The 18,747-nt window shown below is 52.1% G+C and overlaps 7 protein-coding genes across 7 annotated transcripts; 4 read left to right on the plus strand and 3 right to left on the minus strand.

The window, feature by feature from the left end:
• Window positions 1-127: 127 nt before the first annotated feature.
• Window positions 128-2,864, plus strand: RDH54 (helicase; the record flags this gene model as incomplete). The annotated part of the gene is made up of 2 exons (XM_056209257.1): window positions 128-222; window positions 245-2,864. The coding sequence occupies 2 exons, from the start codon at window positions 128-130 to the stop codon at window positions 2,862-2,864; spliced, it is 2,715 nt and encodes a 904-aa protein (XP_056076079.1).
• Window positions 2,865-3,811: 947 nt separating this feature from the next.
• Window positions 3,812-4,954, plus strand: N0V89_000434 (uncharacterized protein; the record flags this gene model as incomplete). Its single annotated transcript, XM_056209258.1, has 2 exons — window positions 3,812-4,506; window positions 4,567-4,954. The coding sequence occupies 2 exons, from the start codon at window positions 3,812-3,814 to the stop codon at window positions 4,952-4,954; spliced, it is 1,083 nt and encodes a 360-aa protein (XP_056076080.1).
• Window positions 4,955-5,213: 259 nt separating this feature from the next.
• Window positions 5,214-6,182, minus strand: N0V89_000435 (uncharacterized protein; the record flags this gene model as incomplete). Its single annotated transcript, XM_056209259.1, has 1 exon — window positions 5,214-6,182. One exon carries the CDS (start codon window positions 6,180-6,182, stop codon window positions 5,214-5,216), a length of 969 nt encoding a protein of 322 aa, XP_056076081.1.
• A 754-nt stretch (window positions 6,183-6,936) lies between these two features.
• Window positions 6,937-11,990, minus strand: N0V89_000436 (uncharacterized protein; the record flags this gene model as incomplete). Its single annotated transcript, XM_056209260.1, has 5 exons — window positions 6,937-9,569; window positions 9,767-9,918; window positions 10,015-10,127; window positions 10,359-11,098; window positions 11,606-11,990. 5 exons carry the CDS (start codon window positions 11,988-11,990, stop codon window positions 6,937-6,939), a joined length of 4,023 nt encoding a protein of 1,340 aa, XP_056076082.1.
• A 1,974-nt stretch (window positions 11,991-13,964) lies between these two features.
• N0V89_000437 (uncharacterized protein) lies at window positions 13,965-14,705 on the minus strand (the record flags this gene model as incomplete). Its single annotated transcript, XM_056209261.1, has 4 exons — window positions 13,965-14,209; window positions 14,259-14,399; window positions 14,460-14,571; window positions 14,691-14,705. The coding sequence occupies 4 exons, from the start codon at window positions 14,703-14,705 to the stop codon at window positions 13,965-13,967; spliced, it is 513 nt and encodes a 170-aa protein (XP_056076083.1).
• A 554-nt stretch (window positions 14,706-15,259) lies between these two features.
• SUR2 (Sphingolipid C4-hydroxylase sur2) lies at window positions 15,260-16,599 on the plus strand (the record flags this gene model as incomplete). The annotated part of the gene is made up of 2 exons (XM_056209262.1): window positions 15,260-15,911; window positions 15,962-16,599. The coding sequence occupies 2 exons, from the start codon at window positions 15,260-15,262 to the stop codon at window positions 16,597-16,599; spliced, it is 1,290 nt and encodes a 429-aa protein (XP_056076084.1).
• Window positions 16,600-17,576: 977 nt separating this feature from the next.
• N0V89_000439 (uncharacterized protein) lies at window positions 17,577-18,611 on the plus strand (the record flags this gene model as incomplete). The annotated part of the gene is made up of 1 exon (XM_056209263.1): window positions 17,577-18,611. The coding sequence occupies one exon, from the start codon at window positions 17,577-17,579 to the stop codon at window positions 18,609-18,611; it is 1,035 nt and encodes a 344-aa protein (XP_056076085.1).
• Between the last annotated feature and the right edge of the window lie 136 nt (window positions 18,612-18,747).

Genomic DNA, 18,747 nt, shown 5'->3' on the forward strand with positions numbered 1-18,747 from the left:
CGCGTTTTCTTAGCGCGCATTTCCAAACCGCGACTGCCATCTCAACTCTGTTAACGCCGCCTCAACCTTCACGAAAGCCAACATCGTATGGCATGTTGATTTCAATGTCGCTCCCCAATCGCCTATTATGATTAGCAAACCATTTCGACCTCCGTCATTTGTTCGGCCGAATCCACCTAGCGACGAGCCGCCTGCCAAAAAGCGGCGGATCTCATTCGAGCCGTCTGTAAATGCGCCCGTAAAGCACGCGTCGGGCGACCGCAAACCCCCTCATTACGCTTCAAAACCCCGCTCCCGCGCGTGCGCCGCAACCGCACTCTGACGACCCGAATGAACGGTACTATACGGTCTTGTGGCGCAAATACACGAACAAGAAACACAAGAATTGGGACGGCGATGGCTTGCTTGCTGTTAAGGGAGGCTACGGTACCTTAACCGATAGTGACACAGGGAAAGAGCTAGGAAAAGGAGCATGCACTCGGCCCCTTTTAGCTGGCTCTGCGCTCTCGCTTTGCGGTAAGGAGGTTGAGATCGATGGTGTCATTAAGAAGGAGGACTACATGTCGGGCCGTGTGTTCCTCGGAACAGCTGGAAATACACCTACGGAACAGATGAAGAGCGCAGAACCCAGCTACAAGCCATTGGTGGCCGTGAAAGGACCGTCCATTGGCCGCAACAAGCCCACTAGAGTCCCTAGCGAGAGTGATGACAGCCCGCTCAAAGACCGAAAACCTGCAGCTCCAGGCAAGACCTTCAAGACACCACTGCTCTCGAGTACGGTTCTTCCTAAGACCAACTTCTCAGTACCACAGCCGCGACATGACCCCACTCAACCCAAGGCTCTCATTATGAAGCGACCAGCTTCTGCTCCAAAAGGCAAACATATAGTGGACGTGGTTGTCGACCCTGTCCTAAGCAAGCATCTTCGCGATCACCAACGAGAAGGCGTACAGTTCTTATACGAATGCGTCATGGGCATGCGATGCGAGGGCGAGGGAGCCATCATGGCAGATGAGATGGGACTGGGCAAGACTCTGCAGACGATAACTTTGCTATGGACGCTTATGAAGCAAAACCCTATCTACGAGAACCCGCCTGTTGTGAAGAAGGCTCTGGTCGTATGTCCTGCCGGTTTAGTCGATAATTGGCGTCGCGAGTTCCGAAAGTGGCTGGGTAATGAGCGCATCGGAGTGTTCGTTGCTGATTCCAAAAACAAGAAGATCACGAACTTCACGATGGGAAAGGCTTACAACGTCATGATCATCGGCTATGAGATGCTTCGGACTGTCCAAGAAGAGATGCAGAAAGGCACCATTGATATCGTCATCGCAGACGAAGGCCACCGGTTGAAGACTGCCAATAACAAGGCCATGCAAGCTATCCAGTCGTTGAACACCGAGAGGCGTGTCATTCTTTCGGGTACTCCACTACAAAATGACCTGGGTGAGTTCTTCACAGCCATTGACTTCGTCAACCCAGGCCTTCTTGGACAACGCTCAGCGTTTAAGCGTACCTTCGAAGGCCCCATTGTACGCAGTCGACAACCTGACGCAAGCGAATCCGAGCTTGAGAAGGGAGAAGCTCGATGGAAAGAGCTTGTGTCTCTGACCAGTCGCTTCATGATCCGAAGAACTGCAGAAGTTCTAACAAAGTACCTGCCACCGAAGACCGAACACATCGTATTTTGCAAGCCTACAGCTGCACAAGCTGCTGCATATCGAGCTATCCTGACGTCTCCTATCTTCGCGGTTGCTTTAGGTAATACGGACATGGCTCTGCAGCTCATCAATGTGTTGAAGAAGATTTGCAACAGTCCTGCCCTACTGAAGTCGAAGAAGGATGCCGGCGACACTCCTTCTGAGATGCTTCAGTCATTGTTACCTTTGATACCACCCAACGTTTTAAACTCAAATGCTTCGAGCGCGAAGCTGCGCGTGCTGGACAGCCTAGTCCATCGCATCTACACTACAACACAAGAAAAGATTGTCATCGTTTCGAACTATACGCAGACACTTGATATGATCGAGCGCCTCTTAGTCTCTCTGTCGTACACCTACTGTCGTCTCGATGGCAGTACGCCCGCAAAGAATCGCCAGCCGCTCGTCGAAAAGTTCAACAGGTCCTCACAGAAGAATCATTTTGCCTTCCTCCTATCTGCCAAGTCTGGTGGTGTTGGACTCAATCTGATAGGCGCGTCGCGTATCGTGCTGTTTGACATTGACTGGAACCCCGCCACGGATTTGCAAGCTATGGCGCGTATCCACCGCGACGGACAGAAGCTGCCTTGCAAGATCTACAGGTTCATGATTCAAGGCGGGCTCGATGAGAAGATCTACCAAAGGCAAATCATGAAGATGGGTCTCGCCAACGCGGTGGTGGACAATAAAGCAAGTGCTTCGTCTTTCTCACGTGAGGAACTAAAGGATCTGTTTCGGCTCGATGAAAGGGAGACTTGTCAGACGCATGACCTCTTGGGTTGCGAGTGTGACTGCAAAGGTTCGCCGGAAACCAAGATCGAACCTCCAATTGAGGTCAAGGACGAGGAAGAGGAAGATGACAGTTCTCTTCGTGGTTTCGGATCGGCTAGCCAGGTGGACATGAACGACCAGGAAGAGCGGATCAAGAGCCGACGCAAAGCCAAGCAGCCAAAATTGAAAATGTTGATGGAGTATCGACACATCGACACAAAGCACCTGCATGAAGAGAACGCCAAGGACGTTGATCCGCTGAATGGAGAAGAAGCTAGAGAGAGTTCCGTAGATGCTGATGCGATGGCGTTGGCTGTGGATGATGATGTGTTCCTAAATCTGCTCAAGGAGAAAGATTCGAGGGTTGGTTTCGTGCTCACCAAGTCTACGTCCTGAGCTGGATGAAGGAACCGTCGAAGGTGATGCATACGAGGACTATCTGCCCTTCAGGCATACATCTGGTCATGGTTCAAAGTAACGCTATATACCCCTAGATACGTACATTTATACGAAGTGCCAAAACGCCTGGTAGGTTCTGCGTCTTGTAATGTGATCCGCAAGTCATGTTCCCCAACCGCATCAAGTTTACCCTGCATCTACTGCGGACGACAACAGGACTTGGTAAGAACTCAAACTCCGTTATGGCAAGTTTGTCGCGTTACTTAGCGTTCGCGGAAAGGAAAGCGTAGAGATCTGATTTGATGAGGCGTCTCCGCGGCACTCGCTCAAACTTTATCGCCGAGCCAACAGCCATAACGATTAGCACTGTCATTAGACTGACAGCCTAATTGGTACTGCTCACCAGAATGGCTTTTTGCTAAATATTTGGTCGCAACCCGTAGTGATTGTCAGGCCGTAAAAGATTTGCCCCTTGCAGATCTGGTACACCATGTTCGTATCGAGCTTTCCTATTTATCTCCAACACATGGACCGAGGTAATCATGAAGTACTGCTAGATGCTCCACACTCCTTCCGATCAGTGTGCAAGGCGTATCGTTGGCAACTTCCAAGTCCGGGAAAGCCACGATGAAGGCATTCGGTATACTTATACCTTTATTACTTGCTTCCAATACGCTCGCTCAGAATGCTGCCCTGCTATCTGCCATGGCACTTCTGCCGCCTTGCGCAGTACGTTCACCCAAGTTCATATTCGGTGCAGGCATACCTATGCGTCGATTGACAGCTACAACGTTGCAATTCATGGAGCTGACAGCACAATCTAGCTCGAATGCCTTACGACCGGAATATCCCAATCTCCCTGCGCCCCCACAGACCAAGCGTGCGTCTGCACCAACGCCGCGCTCGAATCCTCGGTGGAGATATGTGTCCTTGGATCCTGCACCATGAAAGAAGGCCTCATTACCAAGAACATCACAACCTCGCTTTGCGACGCACCAATCCGAGATGAAAGTGGTAGCTTGAAAGCTATCAACATTCTGATGGCCATCCTCTCCATCATCCCCGGCACCACGCGCTACGCCTACAAAATCATCACACCTGGTCAGAGTCTCGATCCAGACGACTTGTCGTTGATGGTATCGAGCTACGTCGGTCTCGCGTGTGCGATTGTGATTGATCGCGGGGCCATACCTTCTGGTCTGGGACGCGACATCTGGACACTGGATTTCTCCAGCATTACAAACTTTGGGAAATACTTCTACATCATGGAGATTGTATATTTCGTGGAGCTCACGTTCCTGAAGCTGTCGTTGCTCTTCTTTTACAAGAAGATCTTTCCGTATGCGGGGGTTCAGAAGCTATTGTGGGGCACTATCGCGTTTAATATCATGTTCGGCGTAGCATTTACTACGGCGAGTATCTTCCAATGCCAGCCTATACGGTACTATTGGACGAAATGGGATGGAGAGCAAAAGAGCGGGAAGTGCTTGAATTTCAACGCCTTGGCATGGGCGAACGCTGCGATTAGTATAGCGGTCGACTTTTGGATGTTGGCGATTCCACTTTCGCAGATTGTCCACCTCAAGATGGCGGCAAGGAAGAAGATTGCGGTGACTTCCATGTTCCTTGTCGGTACATTGTAAGCTTTGGCAGTTCCTGGCAGCAGCCAACGCCCCATGCAAGACTGACGAGAGTCTAGTGTCACCGTAGTGTCGATCCTCCGACTGCAGTCTCTGGTCGCCTTCGCAAACTCGACGAATCCTACATGGGATCAGTGGGATGTTACACGATGGTCGGTCATCGAGATCAATGTAGGGATCACCTGTGCGTGTATGCCAACGCTCCGTGTGCTGCTGGCGCGATGTCTACCGAAGATGTTCGGTCCTACAGCCGACTCCTCGAACCGTTATCCACAGCAGCATGTCCCTCGCAAAGGTACTGGAGGCGAGAGCAGCCCACATGTTGAGTTTATAGATATCATCATAGATGCGGAAAGCGACTTGAAGTCCGGGGAGAGGGTGGCTGTTGCACGCAACAAGCAGCCTGAAGATGACGAGATAGAGCTGGTTAAAGTGGGCGACAAATAAAGGTCAGGATATCTTACACAGAGCTGCTTGGAAAATACAAAACAGACAGCCGCCTCGAGAATGATCGGGGTTTGAAAGTAATACACGCACCAAAACTGGCCAAACGTGGATTCACTGGCGAATATCTGGGCAAATACATGCTCGGCGAAACTCAAGATCACTAGAAATCAGAGGCTGTTTTACTTCAGCACAACGCAACCCTACGAGGACGCATCATTTAGCTGCACTTGCTAGACTGCAGGGATCCTTCAGTAGAACCCTATTCATCCTTCGAATAAAAACCCACCTCCCCACTGCTCTTCCCCATCTCTACTAGCGCTTCCCTCATCGCTCTTGCCCTCTCCCTCATCGCGGGCTCAAAATCCTCAAAATCATACTCCTTCGCCCACGCCCCGACCCCATGCTGCAGCACATTGCGCGCCCTTTCGCTACTCCCCAGTGTCGTCCCGATGCTCCCGTGCAAGGTCATACGCTCCTTAGTAGGGTCGTACACCCCACGGTGCAGAATATTGTTGTTGTAGAACGCCACCTCCCCAGCTTGAAGTTTGACGACGAGTTGGCCCGGCATATTGGGTTCGTAGGGGTCTGCCGAGCGCTCGAATGACGTGCGCGCACGCTTGTGGCTACCAGGGACTACGACGAGCGAGGCGTCGTCGTATAGAGCGAGATTCCATTGCGCGTGGAAGCCAGGTTTCCCCAGCCTTTCCAATTCCTCTACATCTGAAGCTTCGGGTGGTATATCGTCTCTATGCCAGCGCAACGCAAACTCGCCATCCGGCCGCACAAGCATGTTATACAACTCCATCGTCAAGTCCTCCTCGCTGCAGCCTATCAGCACAGAGACGTATTTTAAGAGCTCGGCGTCGAAGTAGGACCGCGCGAATGTGGCGTGAGATGGGTTGAGTGGGTGCATCAGGTGCTGGACACCCCAGATGCCATGTTCACCAGGTTTTGAGGGCCAGGGTGGGAACTGCTTTGGTAAGGTGCGGATGTAGGGCCATTTCCCTGAGCGCGCAGACGCGGTAAGGGTGGAGGCTGCGTCGCGGAGGCTGGCAAGGTCGAAGGTGGGGAAGAGGGAGGCAGGGAGGACGACGAAGCCGTCGCGGTCGAGGGCTTCCCGAGCTGCTTGGTATGGATTCGAAGTGCTAGGTAGAGAGGAAGGCACGTCGTTCATGTGGTTTTCGGCGAAGGTTGGGGGTGCAGTGGAGGTCTCGGTCGCGGTTGCCATTGTGAGCTGGAGCTAGTCTGGGGATTGAGGATGGATGGTGATTTTCTGGAGGCTATGCATTGGATGCGCTGACTTTATCAGTGAGTGGAAAGTCGTATAGTGTAGCATCGGGATGCGTTCCCTATGTAACGTCGCCATGTACATAGAAAGTGGGTAAGTTGTTTGCTACCCCGCTCAAGATCGTCTACACGTCGCTCCGAGCCGAGTTGAAAGCGGAACACGCCGCCGCTACGCAACAACGCGCGAAATTCAACTGAAAACTGTTCGTGTCTGCGACTTCGCGACTTTGTCAATCGAAAATCCTCCTGGATCGTTCCAGTCGAAGGTAGCATACAGGTCCTGACGTGCCCTGCGGGTATATGCATGCATATGAATGTCGCAAGCCGCGCGTAACAGTGTAGCATTGTTAATCTAACATTTAGCCAGAGAAGGAGACAAGAGACGTAACGCTAGGACTTAATTGTAGTGAAGTCAAAATTCTGACTTTAAGTATGCTCGTCAGGCGGGTATCGAGCAAACCGCTTGCTGACGGTAAAAGGTGCTCATAAAAGAAAAAGGAGTCGAACAAACAACGACAACGGGTTTTCGAAATGTATCGGGGTCCTTGGAAAGATGATATTCGTCGGAAAGAAATCAGACGAGACCTTCGCATCTCTAACAACAGTTGGCTTTCCGAATAGAGAATGGCAAGAGATAAAACCTGTCTAGAAATTGAGACAGGAAAATTGCACCCTGGTACACCTCACACAACGTCCTATGTGTTCAGTTCCTCGAGTGCGTCCTCGAACTCGTCCTCACTCTCATCTTCCTCTAGCCTCGGCGCCTTGGGAGCCTTAGGCTTCATGATCGTCTTGATCCTAGGCACAACCGCCGTCGAGTCCGCATACGATGCCGCCTTGAGCTCGGCCAATTGCTTCCCAGCCACAGCCCAGACAAGCTTGTGTCGTCTTGTAAACACCGCGTAGAACGTCGAAGCACGTATCTCCTCCCAGTAACTGTACTGCGGCCGCAGGAAGGGATAGATCCAGGGTTTGATGTCGGGATGGTCGACTTCCGCAGGTAAGATAGAGCGGTATTTGGCGTAGCACGTGTCGACCGCTTGGCTGTACCAATCCGTCTTCTTGTCTTTGTCTTCGGCCATGGTTATGTCCAGCCATTTCCTTTCCACCTGTTTGAGTCCTTTCACGAGGGCGTCTAATTCCCTCTGCACCAAGGGGCTGCCATGTTCGCGGTGGTTGAGGTAAGGGTATTGTAAGACGGGATCCGGATCTTGGCCAAGATCTTTCGAGAAGAAGTCTTTTACCTGCTTAAGTGTTGCGACGTCGTGCTTGCGTACGATTTCGAAGTACAAATAGTCTAAAATGTTTTCCTTCTTGTGCTTGTAATTCTGTTTTCGCTTTTTGTCTCCTTCATCCGTCTCTTTCTTTTCGCAGTCTTTCATGGCTTCTTTGTAGGCAGGTTCCTTGGGGTTTCCGCAGCGTAGGACGTTGACAATATAGTGCTTAAAGTCTCTGTTCGTAAACTTGTAGCCCTGTTTCGGGGCGTCGACAAGAAGGTCATGCATATCGCACAAAGCATCCAAGCGATCAGAAAAGACTTGGTTCTCGTAATAGGCTTGTTTCTCCAGATGGCTCGTTACGATACCCAGAAGAGATGGTGTTAAGCGGAATTCGAGCGCTTCTTTTAGGAGGTTGTTTACCGTCGATAGGTCTCTAGAGTCCATGACTTCAGATAACTTTCGGGTATCCTGTTCGATCCCATACTGTGCGGGGTCCGGTGATTCAACAGGTGCTGGAGCATTCTTGAAAGGCTTCACCATAGCTTGATCCCAGCAAAGCCAGAAGATGTCGCCGTCGTAATCGCCTCCTTGGAGCTTTCCGGCAAGGGGATATTGACCTTTTGTGGGGAACACGACCACATCGATAAGATGAGATAATTCCGGACGCTTGACAGCACGAACTTTCTGTATGTCAGAACGCCGACAAGCTGGTTGCCGAGAGACAAGTATATCCATGTTGTCTAACGATCGTAGTCGGCTGCCGGTCAGCTCGTCGGTGAAAGGCGTTGAGAATTCCATGTGCAGTTCCCCAGGCTCCAAGATGCCGAAAGGATCAGCTACTCCCACCACGAAAGTAGATTGGTAAAGAGGTACGCGGAGTTTTGACTCCATCCATAGCTGACGTCGCTTTATGAAGCGATAAAGGCAATCGGCAAGGTAGGGCTCTTGCTCAGGTACAAACCCGCTTTCGAACAAGTGCTTAATCTGATCCGGCAGCGATTGGTACATTCCAGCCTGCCATCGAGGACTCTCAAATCCTGAGCTAGAAGGCCCTTCTTGATGAATCCAGTGGTACAACCGTTCTGTAGTAGGCAGCAGTTGGATTAACTCGTTCCTCTTGGCGTCAAGTTGTTCCACCATCAAGTCGGCAATATGGTCCTTCGGGACTCCACGGTCTACCAAAATCGGAATGAACGATATGTGTAGCTCCGACGGAACGGGTGGACGACTGTGATTGACGTACTCAAATGTCAAGCGGTGAGGATCAGACGCTAGCCCGTCTGACCGGTCTTCCCGAGGGGGCTTGAACTTCAATTGGCTTTCAGAGATCTGGATCCAGATTTTGTGATCATCAGCACTCGCAGAGTACGGTTCTCCGCTGATCATCCAGACACCTTTTGCGCCCCCGATCCGAGCTTGAAAGGCACTCGGCATCGGCTCGTCGGAATTCGTGATTTTTCTGACCTTCTGCCAGATGAGCAGCGCTGCGCCCACTGATATCAGGGAACATCCATCATTCATCACGGTGCCTCTTGGATAAGTTTGTGGCCATGAGTCAATTGTCTCATCGTTGAAATGCGTATCCTCGGGTGTCTTATCGGCGGTCATGTCTTTGACATAAATTATTTGAGAAGGCTTGAATGTGACTGTGGGAATAGTCCGCGACAGACCCAGATCCAAACGCGCATTCGCTTTGGTGTAGGCTTGATGCATGTTTTTCTCGAAAGGGAGGAACCAATTGATGGTTTCCCCGATGAGCATTGGCTTGCCAATACCGAGTCCGTCGATAGCGAACAATACGATACGTTTGTCTGACAGATCGTCCGTGGTGCGACCGTTCTTCTTCTTCTTCTTGACAGGCTCGACATGGAATGCTTTCCATGTTCGACCTAGAAAGGAGTGCTCGCGTGCGCACCATAATTTGAATTGCTCTTCAATGTTCTTCAAGTCTTCATTGTTGAATCGCGACGGCTTGTTCTCGCTCGGATCAAATGACGGCACATTCACATAGAGAAATCGATCTGAGCCAAACTTGCGCTGAAAACGACAAGACCTGTCCACTTGGATCGGAAGCACATTCAACTTAAAGACTGGACTTGATGAACTCTCTGTGATATGAATTAGCGTGTGTAAAATGTTGCTAGGGTTCGCCAGCTACACAATGCATCTCTACAGTACTAGGTCAAAAGCTTGGGTGCTACATTGCCCAGGTTGGGGTCATACAGAGTACAGAAACTTGTGTCAAGGGACTGTGTCAATGCACCGACGAACGCGCAAGCTCAACTTAGGGGTAAGCCAGACTTACGTGAATCTGGGTTGTTATATTCGATCCGGGCCTTGAACGTGTACCCTTCAAAGCCACGCTTGAAGGCTGACCAATACTTTTGTTGGTCTCTCAACGTACCAAACGAAATGTCAAGATTAACGCAGATCTGCTCCAAAAAGTTGGATGGATCGCTAAGAGCATAGCTTGCATGTATGCCATGCAGCAACATGGATAATGGTATTTTATGCTCGCTTGCTAGTCCCGAACAGACAAAAAGTACAAAGTACGGAAATTCCTTCAGGTCTTCAGCAAGTAACGCAGTAAAGAGTTTCTGCTCAGGAATGTTTCGTATATAGTGCGGGAGCTTAGAAGGCGAGTCGTTGGCGGACTTCGATGGGGACTGTGACGGTGCTCTGGCAGGCGAGGTACCAGACGTCGTACGGCCGGACTGCGCAACTTTTTCACCGTTGGTAGTCCTTTGGGGTGGGTTATTGAAAGGCGAACGTTCAGCGGTAGGACTTTGCAAATAATGTGCCCTTCTGACAGGACTGCCCAGGTTTGGGCCTTGGCCGGAGGGTCTGGGTAATCTTGTTAAACTCTGTTGGGCTGACAAGTCGTAATCTTCTTCAACCTCGACTGTGAATGATCTCTCCAGCATGACGTCTTCGTCGACAGATCCATAGGCCGACGAGCTCCGAGGTGGAGGATCTTGTGAGCCGTGGTTGAGCTCCTCCATTCTCGCCAGCTCTCTCCTCAGTTGAGCTTCAACCGGGTCTTCAATATCTAGCAGGTCCTGATCGTCAAGCGAGCCCAATGTTGTGGAACTGGTCCGAGTCAACTTAGGATACTTGATATCAGAATCGTACACATCAGACGCAAACGACGTATTGGCAGTATCAACTAGCGTCCTTTGCGAAGAAGAAATTGTATTGAACGACGTGTTCACACTGGAAGCTTGGAATGAATCGGTCTGTTCCAAAGGTGCCGTTTTGGCGGTTGTAGGGAACGACTTGTTCCCTTGGTGCGAGCGGAACTCAGGAAGCGAAGGCTTCTTGAATATTGGGGTAGGTATCGGTTCTGGCGGTCTATCGGACGGCTGTTTCCCCTTGGATGTTCTTGTAAGCTTCGGAGAGTTGCCAGAGTCGGAGCTGTCTGAAGGGCGCTTCCTGGCTATAGCTCCCATTTGGAATCGGGGACTTGCCTGTACGCGTCGTTGTGCGGCTTTCGACGATGTGATGGGTGACGGAGGAGGTTCATCTTCATCCGTGGGGGATCCAGGGTCCGGAGCGATTGCATGAGTATCGCCATTATCGTTATGGGAGGTATGATACAGCCCTGAAGAAGGTGTGGTTGGGCGTAACCGTGAGATGGCTGCAACATTGGTGAGTAAGGTTTCGCTAGAATGAGAATGGAAACAACAAGTCTAACGAGAGATGAGTGACAGAGTATTGACTATGAAAACCATAATAGCGTAGGGCCGACCTGGTGCGGTTCGTAAACCAGCTATGGCGGCTCGCCAAGCTCTTGAGAAACAAAGCGAATGGGAAGGAAAGTAAGACAGCGTGGTAAATAGGTAGCCATTTAAAGTGCCAGTATATCCGAGATCGTGTGAGATATTACTGTCGGAACGTCGAGGTACAGGACCTCGTTAGAAGCTTCATTTCTTAGTGCTATCCAAGGCTGAGCACTGTAGTACCCAAAGTTTTGACCAAATGCTGTAAGCAATATCAAGGAGAGCAAATGGAAGTGGTCATGAGCAAAACAGGCTGGCAATACATGTGGATCGTTGCTTTCGGGTAGCCCTAGATTTCTGTAAATAGGATTTAGACTCACAAGATTGGTCCGATCTCAACCCTCTTCTCCCGCCTGCAGGCGTACCAGCCCGCGAACCAGGATCCCGACCCTGCGCCTCATCAATATCCCTAATAATCTCATGCAGCAGCGTCAAGCGTGCAGTCCTCGCAGACTGCGTATCCGACAGCGAGGGAAGCTTCGCCTGCAGCACGAAACGTCCAATGGCCTCATGGAAGTCGCCTTGCCAGTACAGCCGTTTTAACTGCCCGTACACTTTATCCGGCAGTTCCTTGTTGCTCTTCAACGGAGACCAATTCTTGTCGCGAACGGGAAGTCCCAATTGCCATTGTTGGCCGAGCGAGTGGATTAGAGCACTTAGCTCTGCGCCGTTCTTTCGTGGAGTGCTGGGATGGGCTAGACCCGCGCTCTGTCCGCGGTTGCCTTGCGGCGGCGGGCGGGGATTGGCCATTGTGCGCCGCTTATGACACAGAAGCGGCTATAGGCCGGCAGAACTGGTGGGAAGAATGTGATAAATGGCAGACATGAAGTCCAAAGATCTGAACGTATATTCTGTCGAGCGGAGGGGCTGTGAGCTGAGACATGGTGCCTGAGGCTGCAGGGTGTCGCAGGTACCGGGACGGAAAATGGTCAGTGCGTTACGCGAGTACGCGTGATCACGAGGTCTGGCGTCGATCCCTCTTGCTCGATCCTCCTACACAGTTTTAAACAGTCAGAGCAGACTTTCGGAGTGAACAGTATCAGTGCAAGGGGATTTATAGATATGTCAACTTTTTTGAAAATCGCAATAGCGCGCTCTCGAGTATGGATCCCAACGTTCTAAGTCGGTGTGCCTGTTCAAGACCTCGCTTCCTATACGAGAAGATGTCGTATCCTGCGTCGCATGCGCCTCTTGACTGACGTGGAATCTACCAAGAGCCTTGCGCCAAGCCTTCATAGGGCACCCACCTGCCTGACAGCTCCATCACATGCCTTACGCCTAACCTTGGAATCTTGTTAACTACCCTGAACCGCTCAAAGGAATCATGCTCCACTTGCTCCCCTTACAGACAAAAGTCTCTCAACGCTCTATCCACTCAGCGTCCTACCTCTCCAGGTCTACAGTTGCAATGCCTGCCGCCGTATTACCGGCTAGCACATCACACCCATCGTCCAGGTGCATTATTTGCACAAATTTTACCGGCTATGCTGACATACTCAGCTTACTTAGAGGTCATATCGGAAATCCCACTCCAGGTCGGAACATCAACTTCCAGACGGAGTCCGCCTCCAGAAGCTCCCCTTCTCAAATCGCTCGCTGCTAACTCCCAATACCTTCACATCGACTGGATCGGTCCCCCGCTCATACGGCAGCTGCTACACCTCTCTACGCCTTCGAGGCGTGCACCCATGTCATAGAAGTCTACTAATATCCCGGTCCTTGGCCGCCACCCTAGATCCACTTACTGGCTGGTCCAATGGCATACCCAGGCCGATAAGCATCTTCATCACTTTGAAGGCAGCGACGTAGAGAAGATATCCGTATATGCGCGTGCGCTCTGCACGAAGGCAGGCTGCCATGTCGATTAGCTTAGCTTCTTCGAGATATGTACTTCATTGCGAGGTAGCTTACTAGCCTGACGCTTTCCAATGCCCAACCTGCCCACCTATAATCGGTTTAATTCCGAGTGATCCTTGCTTGCAAGAAGTGCAATGCCTCGACATAATCGCCAGGGACCGCAGCAGTGATGGCTAATGGACAGAGATACTCTTTCTTCCTGCGATGCCATTGCCATTCGAGGAGTTCACGTTTCTCACCCAGGCGGCGCCCTCAAGACGATACCGGCCAATATCGTCGTACTCATCGTCAAGCGGGATGCCAAAGGTATGTAGCAATTTGACGAACGGAATCTCACTGCGAAGCGCGGCAAAGTACACTGCTAGACCGGTATCATAGTCATCGGAACCAGCACAAAGATTCTGAGGCCAACCGTTGACGAATTGATAAGTAGGCCTTCTCCCTCCTCATGTCTCTCTTGTATAATTGTAGACTTCAGCAGCTACCAGAGCAGCTACCGGCTGGCCTACTTCTAGGCAATCTGATCATGGAAGAATAGGAGCAACAGATCGCATCTAGGCAACGATGTCTGTACAGTGGTGTGTGCATAGCTCAGCCTTTGAGTGTTGGGTGCATTTTTAAAGTAACGGACGGTGAAAGTTGAAAGCATTGTTCAAGGGAAAGAGGCTCTAGATGTCAAAAGGCTTCCTCGTCATCACCAAAACAACGCGAAAGTCACTCAACTGCACACTAGATGAAAAGGTTAGATTCATGTAGATTCATGATCGCTTTTGGCACGATGGCGGATATCCTTGATGCAATAGGTAGTCGTAAAATCCAATTCCGAGGTCATGCTTCGTCACCCACAACTCCCCGCTCGTATTGAGCCTAGACCTTCATCTCATCGAGACCATGCTTCCAGACGGTGATGAAAGGGGTGACACCGTCCTCGCGGTAGTTAAGAAGGACGACCATGCCATCGGGGTCCATGGACTCGCCGATCAGGAACTCGTAGTCCTTGAAGTTGGCAACAATCTTCTTGGCGAAGCCCTGCGCACCCTTCTCGAAAGTGGCGACCTCGTCAGCGCTGGCACCCTTCTCCTGGAGCTTGGCCTTGACAGCCTTCATGTAGCCTGGAACTGGTCAATTGAGCGCACTAGCATATGTTCAGGGCGTACACACCCTTAAGATGAGTGAGATACGACTTCTTGTCGAAAGAGGTCTCGTTCAGACGGAAGGAGTGAACAACGTCGATAACAGTCTGGGCAGTGTCGTCGGCACCATCGTCATCTCCACCTTCAGCAGAGGCGTTTGCACCGATGTCTGCCGCACGTTAATATAAGTACGTTCCTGAAGCACAGTCCGCGAGCGTAGAAGACGCACCAATGTTGTCCTGGCCGATAGTGATCTTGGCGCAGTCGGCCTCGTAGGCGATGCCATCGATCTCCTTGAGAGGGTACGAGTCGGAGATGATCTCGTCGCCGGTGATGGAGTCCTGCGGGATCGTCAGTCATGCGGCCACTTAAGAAAGTGGTCCAAATTGGGACTGCGGACGGCGCCGAGGGGTAGGCGGGGTAGAGAAAGGCGCAGCCAGCCAGCGTTTCTTTGACGCACCTTGTAGATGATCATGGTATCGGCTTATCAAAAAATAACCTGGAAAGAGTGTCAAGGGGAGGAGAGAGGACTGGAGAGAAGGTTGGACGTGGGGCGGACGGACAGAAGAGAGGGTAGGAATTTTGGCGGGGTCAAATTTGGCAGGCGCGCCCTAAGCCGCATCGGGCGGCGCTGGGATCTCGAACGCTAAGCCTTCAAGGCTGAAAGCATGGGCCAAGGAGGCGGGAGGCGAACATTTGAAGAGCGGCAGGGCCCGGCATGAAATGGTGACGGACATGCGCCTGGGAGGAGAGCTGCACCACTCTCACACCATCTCCGCCGCGCACTCTGCCCACTCGAGTCTCTCCTTTGCACCTGGCACTTGTATACCGCGAGACCGCCCATCCAACGCGTCTGCATCGCACTTCTATTTGTAATTTCTCCTGACCCGCGGCTTCCGAACCCGAGCGCCAGCTGCCTCTTTCTCAGCCTTTGGACTTGACCTTCACTCCTCACGACTATCCCTCCTGAAACCGCCGGAATAACTGCGTTTTTTCTTCTAAACAGTTCTTGCACATCGGTGCCGCACAATGGCGGCCGCAAACACGTCATACGAGCTTCCGCCGCTCCCTGAATACACGCTCAAACCGCTACCGCCACTCTTCTCCTGGATTTCCGACGAAGCACTGGCAGCCGCACTCCCTGTTGTCGCATATTGGGCCGTGTCCCTGATATACCACCTTATTGATGTCTACGACCTGTTCGCCAGATACCGACTGCACACGCCCGCTGAAGTGCTCAAGCGCAATCATGTCACACGATACGAAGTCTTCCGAGACGTCATAATACAACAAGTCATTCAGACAATCGCTGCACTGGCCTTGTCATGGTGGGATGAGGTGGCGCAAATCGGAAAAGCTGACTACGACATCGCCTGGTATGCCCAAAAGCTGCGACTCGCTCAGCGGGCTGTTCCTGTGATTCTGTCGGGTGTGGGCTTCAACTCGGCTGCATTGGCATCGAAGGTGGCAGCATCGCAACCAGCTCTAGCAAGCATCCTTCGGGGTGGCCCTTACGCAAGCGAGTCAATTGCGCCGGCTTTCGCATCTTGGGAATTGGCCGTCGCGAGTGCTCTTTACTGGTATGCCATTCCGGCGCTGCAGTTCGCGGCTGGCATCATCATCATCGACTCGTGGGAGTACATGCTTCACCGCGCAATGCACATGAACAAGTGGCTCTATGGTATGTATTCGCCTTGTCTTGCCCATTTGCTTCCCCTAATTGTGTCGCAGTTACCTTTCACTCCCGCCACCACCGATTGTACGTACCCTACGCCTACGGTGCTCTCTACAACCACCCCTTCGAGGGTTTCCTCCTTGACACGCTCGGCGCCGGTCTTGCCTACCTCATCACTGGTATGACTGTCCGACAATCCTGGTTCTTCTTTTCGGGATCGACCATCAAAACCGTACTGGACCACAGCGGCTATGCATTCCCATATGACCCGCTCCACTGGATCTTCCCGAATAATGCCGCCTATCACGATATCCACCACCAAAGTTGGGGAATCAAAACCAACTTTTCGCAACCCTTCTTCACCCACTGGGACAGGATCGGCGGTACCATGTACAAGGGCGATGTCAAGGAGAAGTACGAGCGCGCGCGTCGCACTGCCGAACAGAAGGTTGCTCAAGAGGAGGAGAACAAACTGAAAGCATCGCCGGCAGGACCTGGGCCGGCAGTAACGTCTGCGCTTGAGACAGACGAGAACGCGCGACCGCAACAAATCTCTGCACCGCGCAGTACGCGACGGAAAGCATCTAGCATTTCGCAGTCACCTGCCGACAACTTCAAGGGCCTGCGAAATAAGGTCAACGAGAGTCTGCATGGGAAGAGAGCGAATGTTTTGGGCGTCGAAAGCTCGCACTAAGAGCATCTAATGTCTTATACTTCTTATGTACACCTTTATGCTTCTTTCCGTGGACCTCGTTTATTTCGATGTATTATTTGGTAGAGCGAAATGCTCGATTGATTGCACGTGGGTTGGGGGTTTGGAGGTAGACTCACTCCTCGTTCGTTATGTACTCTAGGGCGGGTTATAGGCGTCTGGGATGGAGGCCTGGTCACTGAATTCATGCCGTTCCTTTCATGGAAGTTGCACACTCTGTGATCTGATGTTCTAAATTCACTTCGCGACTAAAGTACATCCGAATGGCTGCATCTCAGGAGGTTAAGACAAACAAACAGAAGTTATCGTGGATATTCCGAGTCACGCCCCTGAAGAATAGCACAGAGTAGCTTATGTAATATCATCTAGCTCCACCCTTCTCATAGGACGGCCGCAGCCCACGTAGCAATCACTCTCTTCTCCCTATCTTACACCCCGACAACGCATTGACAACAGCCTTGCCGTCCGGGCGACATACCCATCAGGTGACAGTACACGCGACCGACCGCCACGCTCTTTCTTCGCTAGAGGCTCAAGTTGCCGCCAGTAGCGCCGATCTTGACCTCTACACCTCAATGTGCAAACAACGTCTTAAAATGGCCAGATAGCGCCAAAAATCTGTGGTCTAGACATACGATGCCACCGATACTCGGCTAGAGCTGTCTTTGGTGGAAATTTAGACTCCACCTATACAATAATGCCCTTGACCTCAAGCAAGTACGGTCACGCTCTGCATGTGAGGACTGCTTACCTTATTTGCTTTACGTTGAATGTCTACACAGACAGTGAATGTGCTGTACTCAATCGTCTGCGCTAACGTCACAGACGCAAACACCACTGACGATGCAGTGTCGTCTCCACGGCGGGTGGACTCTTCCTCAAAACCCGCCAACGCTTCAAAGCAGGTACGCCGCCACACTCTTCCAAAGATCAGGCGCACCTCCTCTACCTCAATTCCGATGTCCAGCTCCCCCACTACCATGGAGGACTTCATCCGGAGCAAGCTGCAACCAAGCGGCAGCTGCATCATTTGCACCGACCCTTTCAGCGCAGACCACCAACCCGTCGCACTTCAGTGTCACCACATTTTTGGCCATAATTGCATCAAGAAATGGCTGCACAGCGGCCGCGGCGCCAACAACAGCTGTCCTGTCTGTCGCCGCGAGGTCTACGCTCCCTCCGACTCCCAAGCCTTCACCTCCGCCTCCATCTGGACCGCGCTTTGTGCTTCGTCTCCCAACCGCATCCACGCCTTTATGATCGCGCTGTGGTCTTGCGTCACAGCGCTCTTCGCGGATGATCCCACCGGCAACTTCACTATTTGCGACCTTCTTGGACAAGCTGTCATCCCCGCTCTATCAAAAATCGCAGGTGCCCGCGGCGCATTTCACGACTGCCACGCCCTCATTCTCTCAAGCTGGAACTCTCTCGGCCGCCCAAACACCGCGTCCGGCCTCGCTATCCCGCTTGTCCGCCTCGCGCGCATGATGACGCAGACCTCAGGCATCCTGCCAAAGTGGATCACCACCGTTCAGCGCACCTCGCTGCTCTTCTGGCGCGCGAACACCTGCCTAGGCACAACCTCGCTCGACATCTCCTGGGCGCATCTTCGCGAGGCCGCACACCTCACCAACCCCCGATATTTCCCATTACTGCATCTGTATACGGTTCTTCTGAGCCAGAACATCGTGCACTCCCGACCCACGCACGCGGGTCCGACTCGGACCCAGATCCTAGACCGCTGCTGCAACAAGATCGGCGGCGGCTGGGCCGGCCAACCATCGGAGGCGTTTAAGGAGAGCGTAGTCGGTGTGTACGACGAGTTGCGGCGGCACCAGCTAGACGAGAAGCGGATTAGCTTGCGGGGACATGAGGAGGAGAAGGGTGTGGTCACTGGGCTCTGGGCAATGGCAGGCTGGCGAAGGGAAGATGGGGGAAAGGGGAAGCCCGTGATAGAGTTAAGGAAGAAGGTGTCTGGTGGGTGGAGCGACTGAAGGCTAGGCGGTGCTCGTGGGCGTGGCCGTGCGATAGAAGGGTTCTTGCAAAGGCATGTTTGAAGGGTGTGCTGGGAGAGACGGCGCAGAACGGGTATGCATATGGCGTTTGACAACACATGTACAATATGTGTGG

Source organism: Didymosphaeria variabile (assembly GCF_027946475.1).
Source record: "Didymosphaeria variabile strain IMI 356815 chromosome Unknown scaffold_1, whole genome shotgun sequence".
In the NCBI taxonomy this organism is placed as follows: Eukaryota; Fungi; Ascomycota; class Dothideomycetes; order Pleosporales; family Didymosphaeriaceae; genus Didymosphaeria; species Didymosphaeria variabile.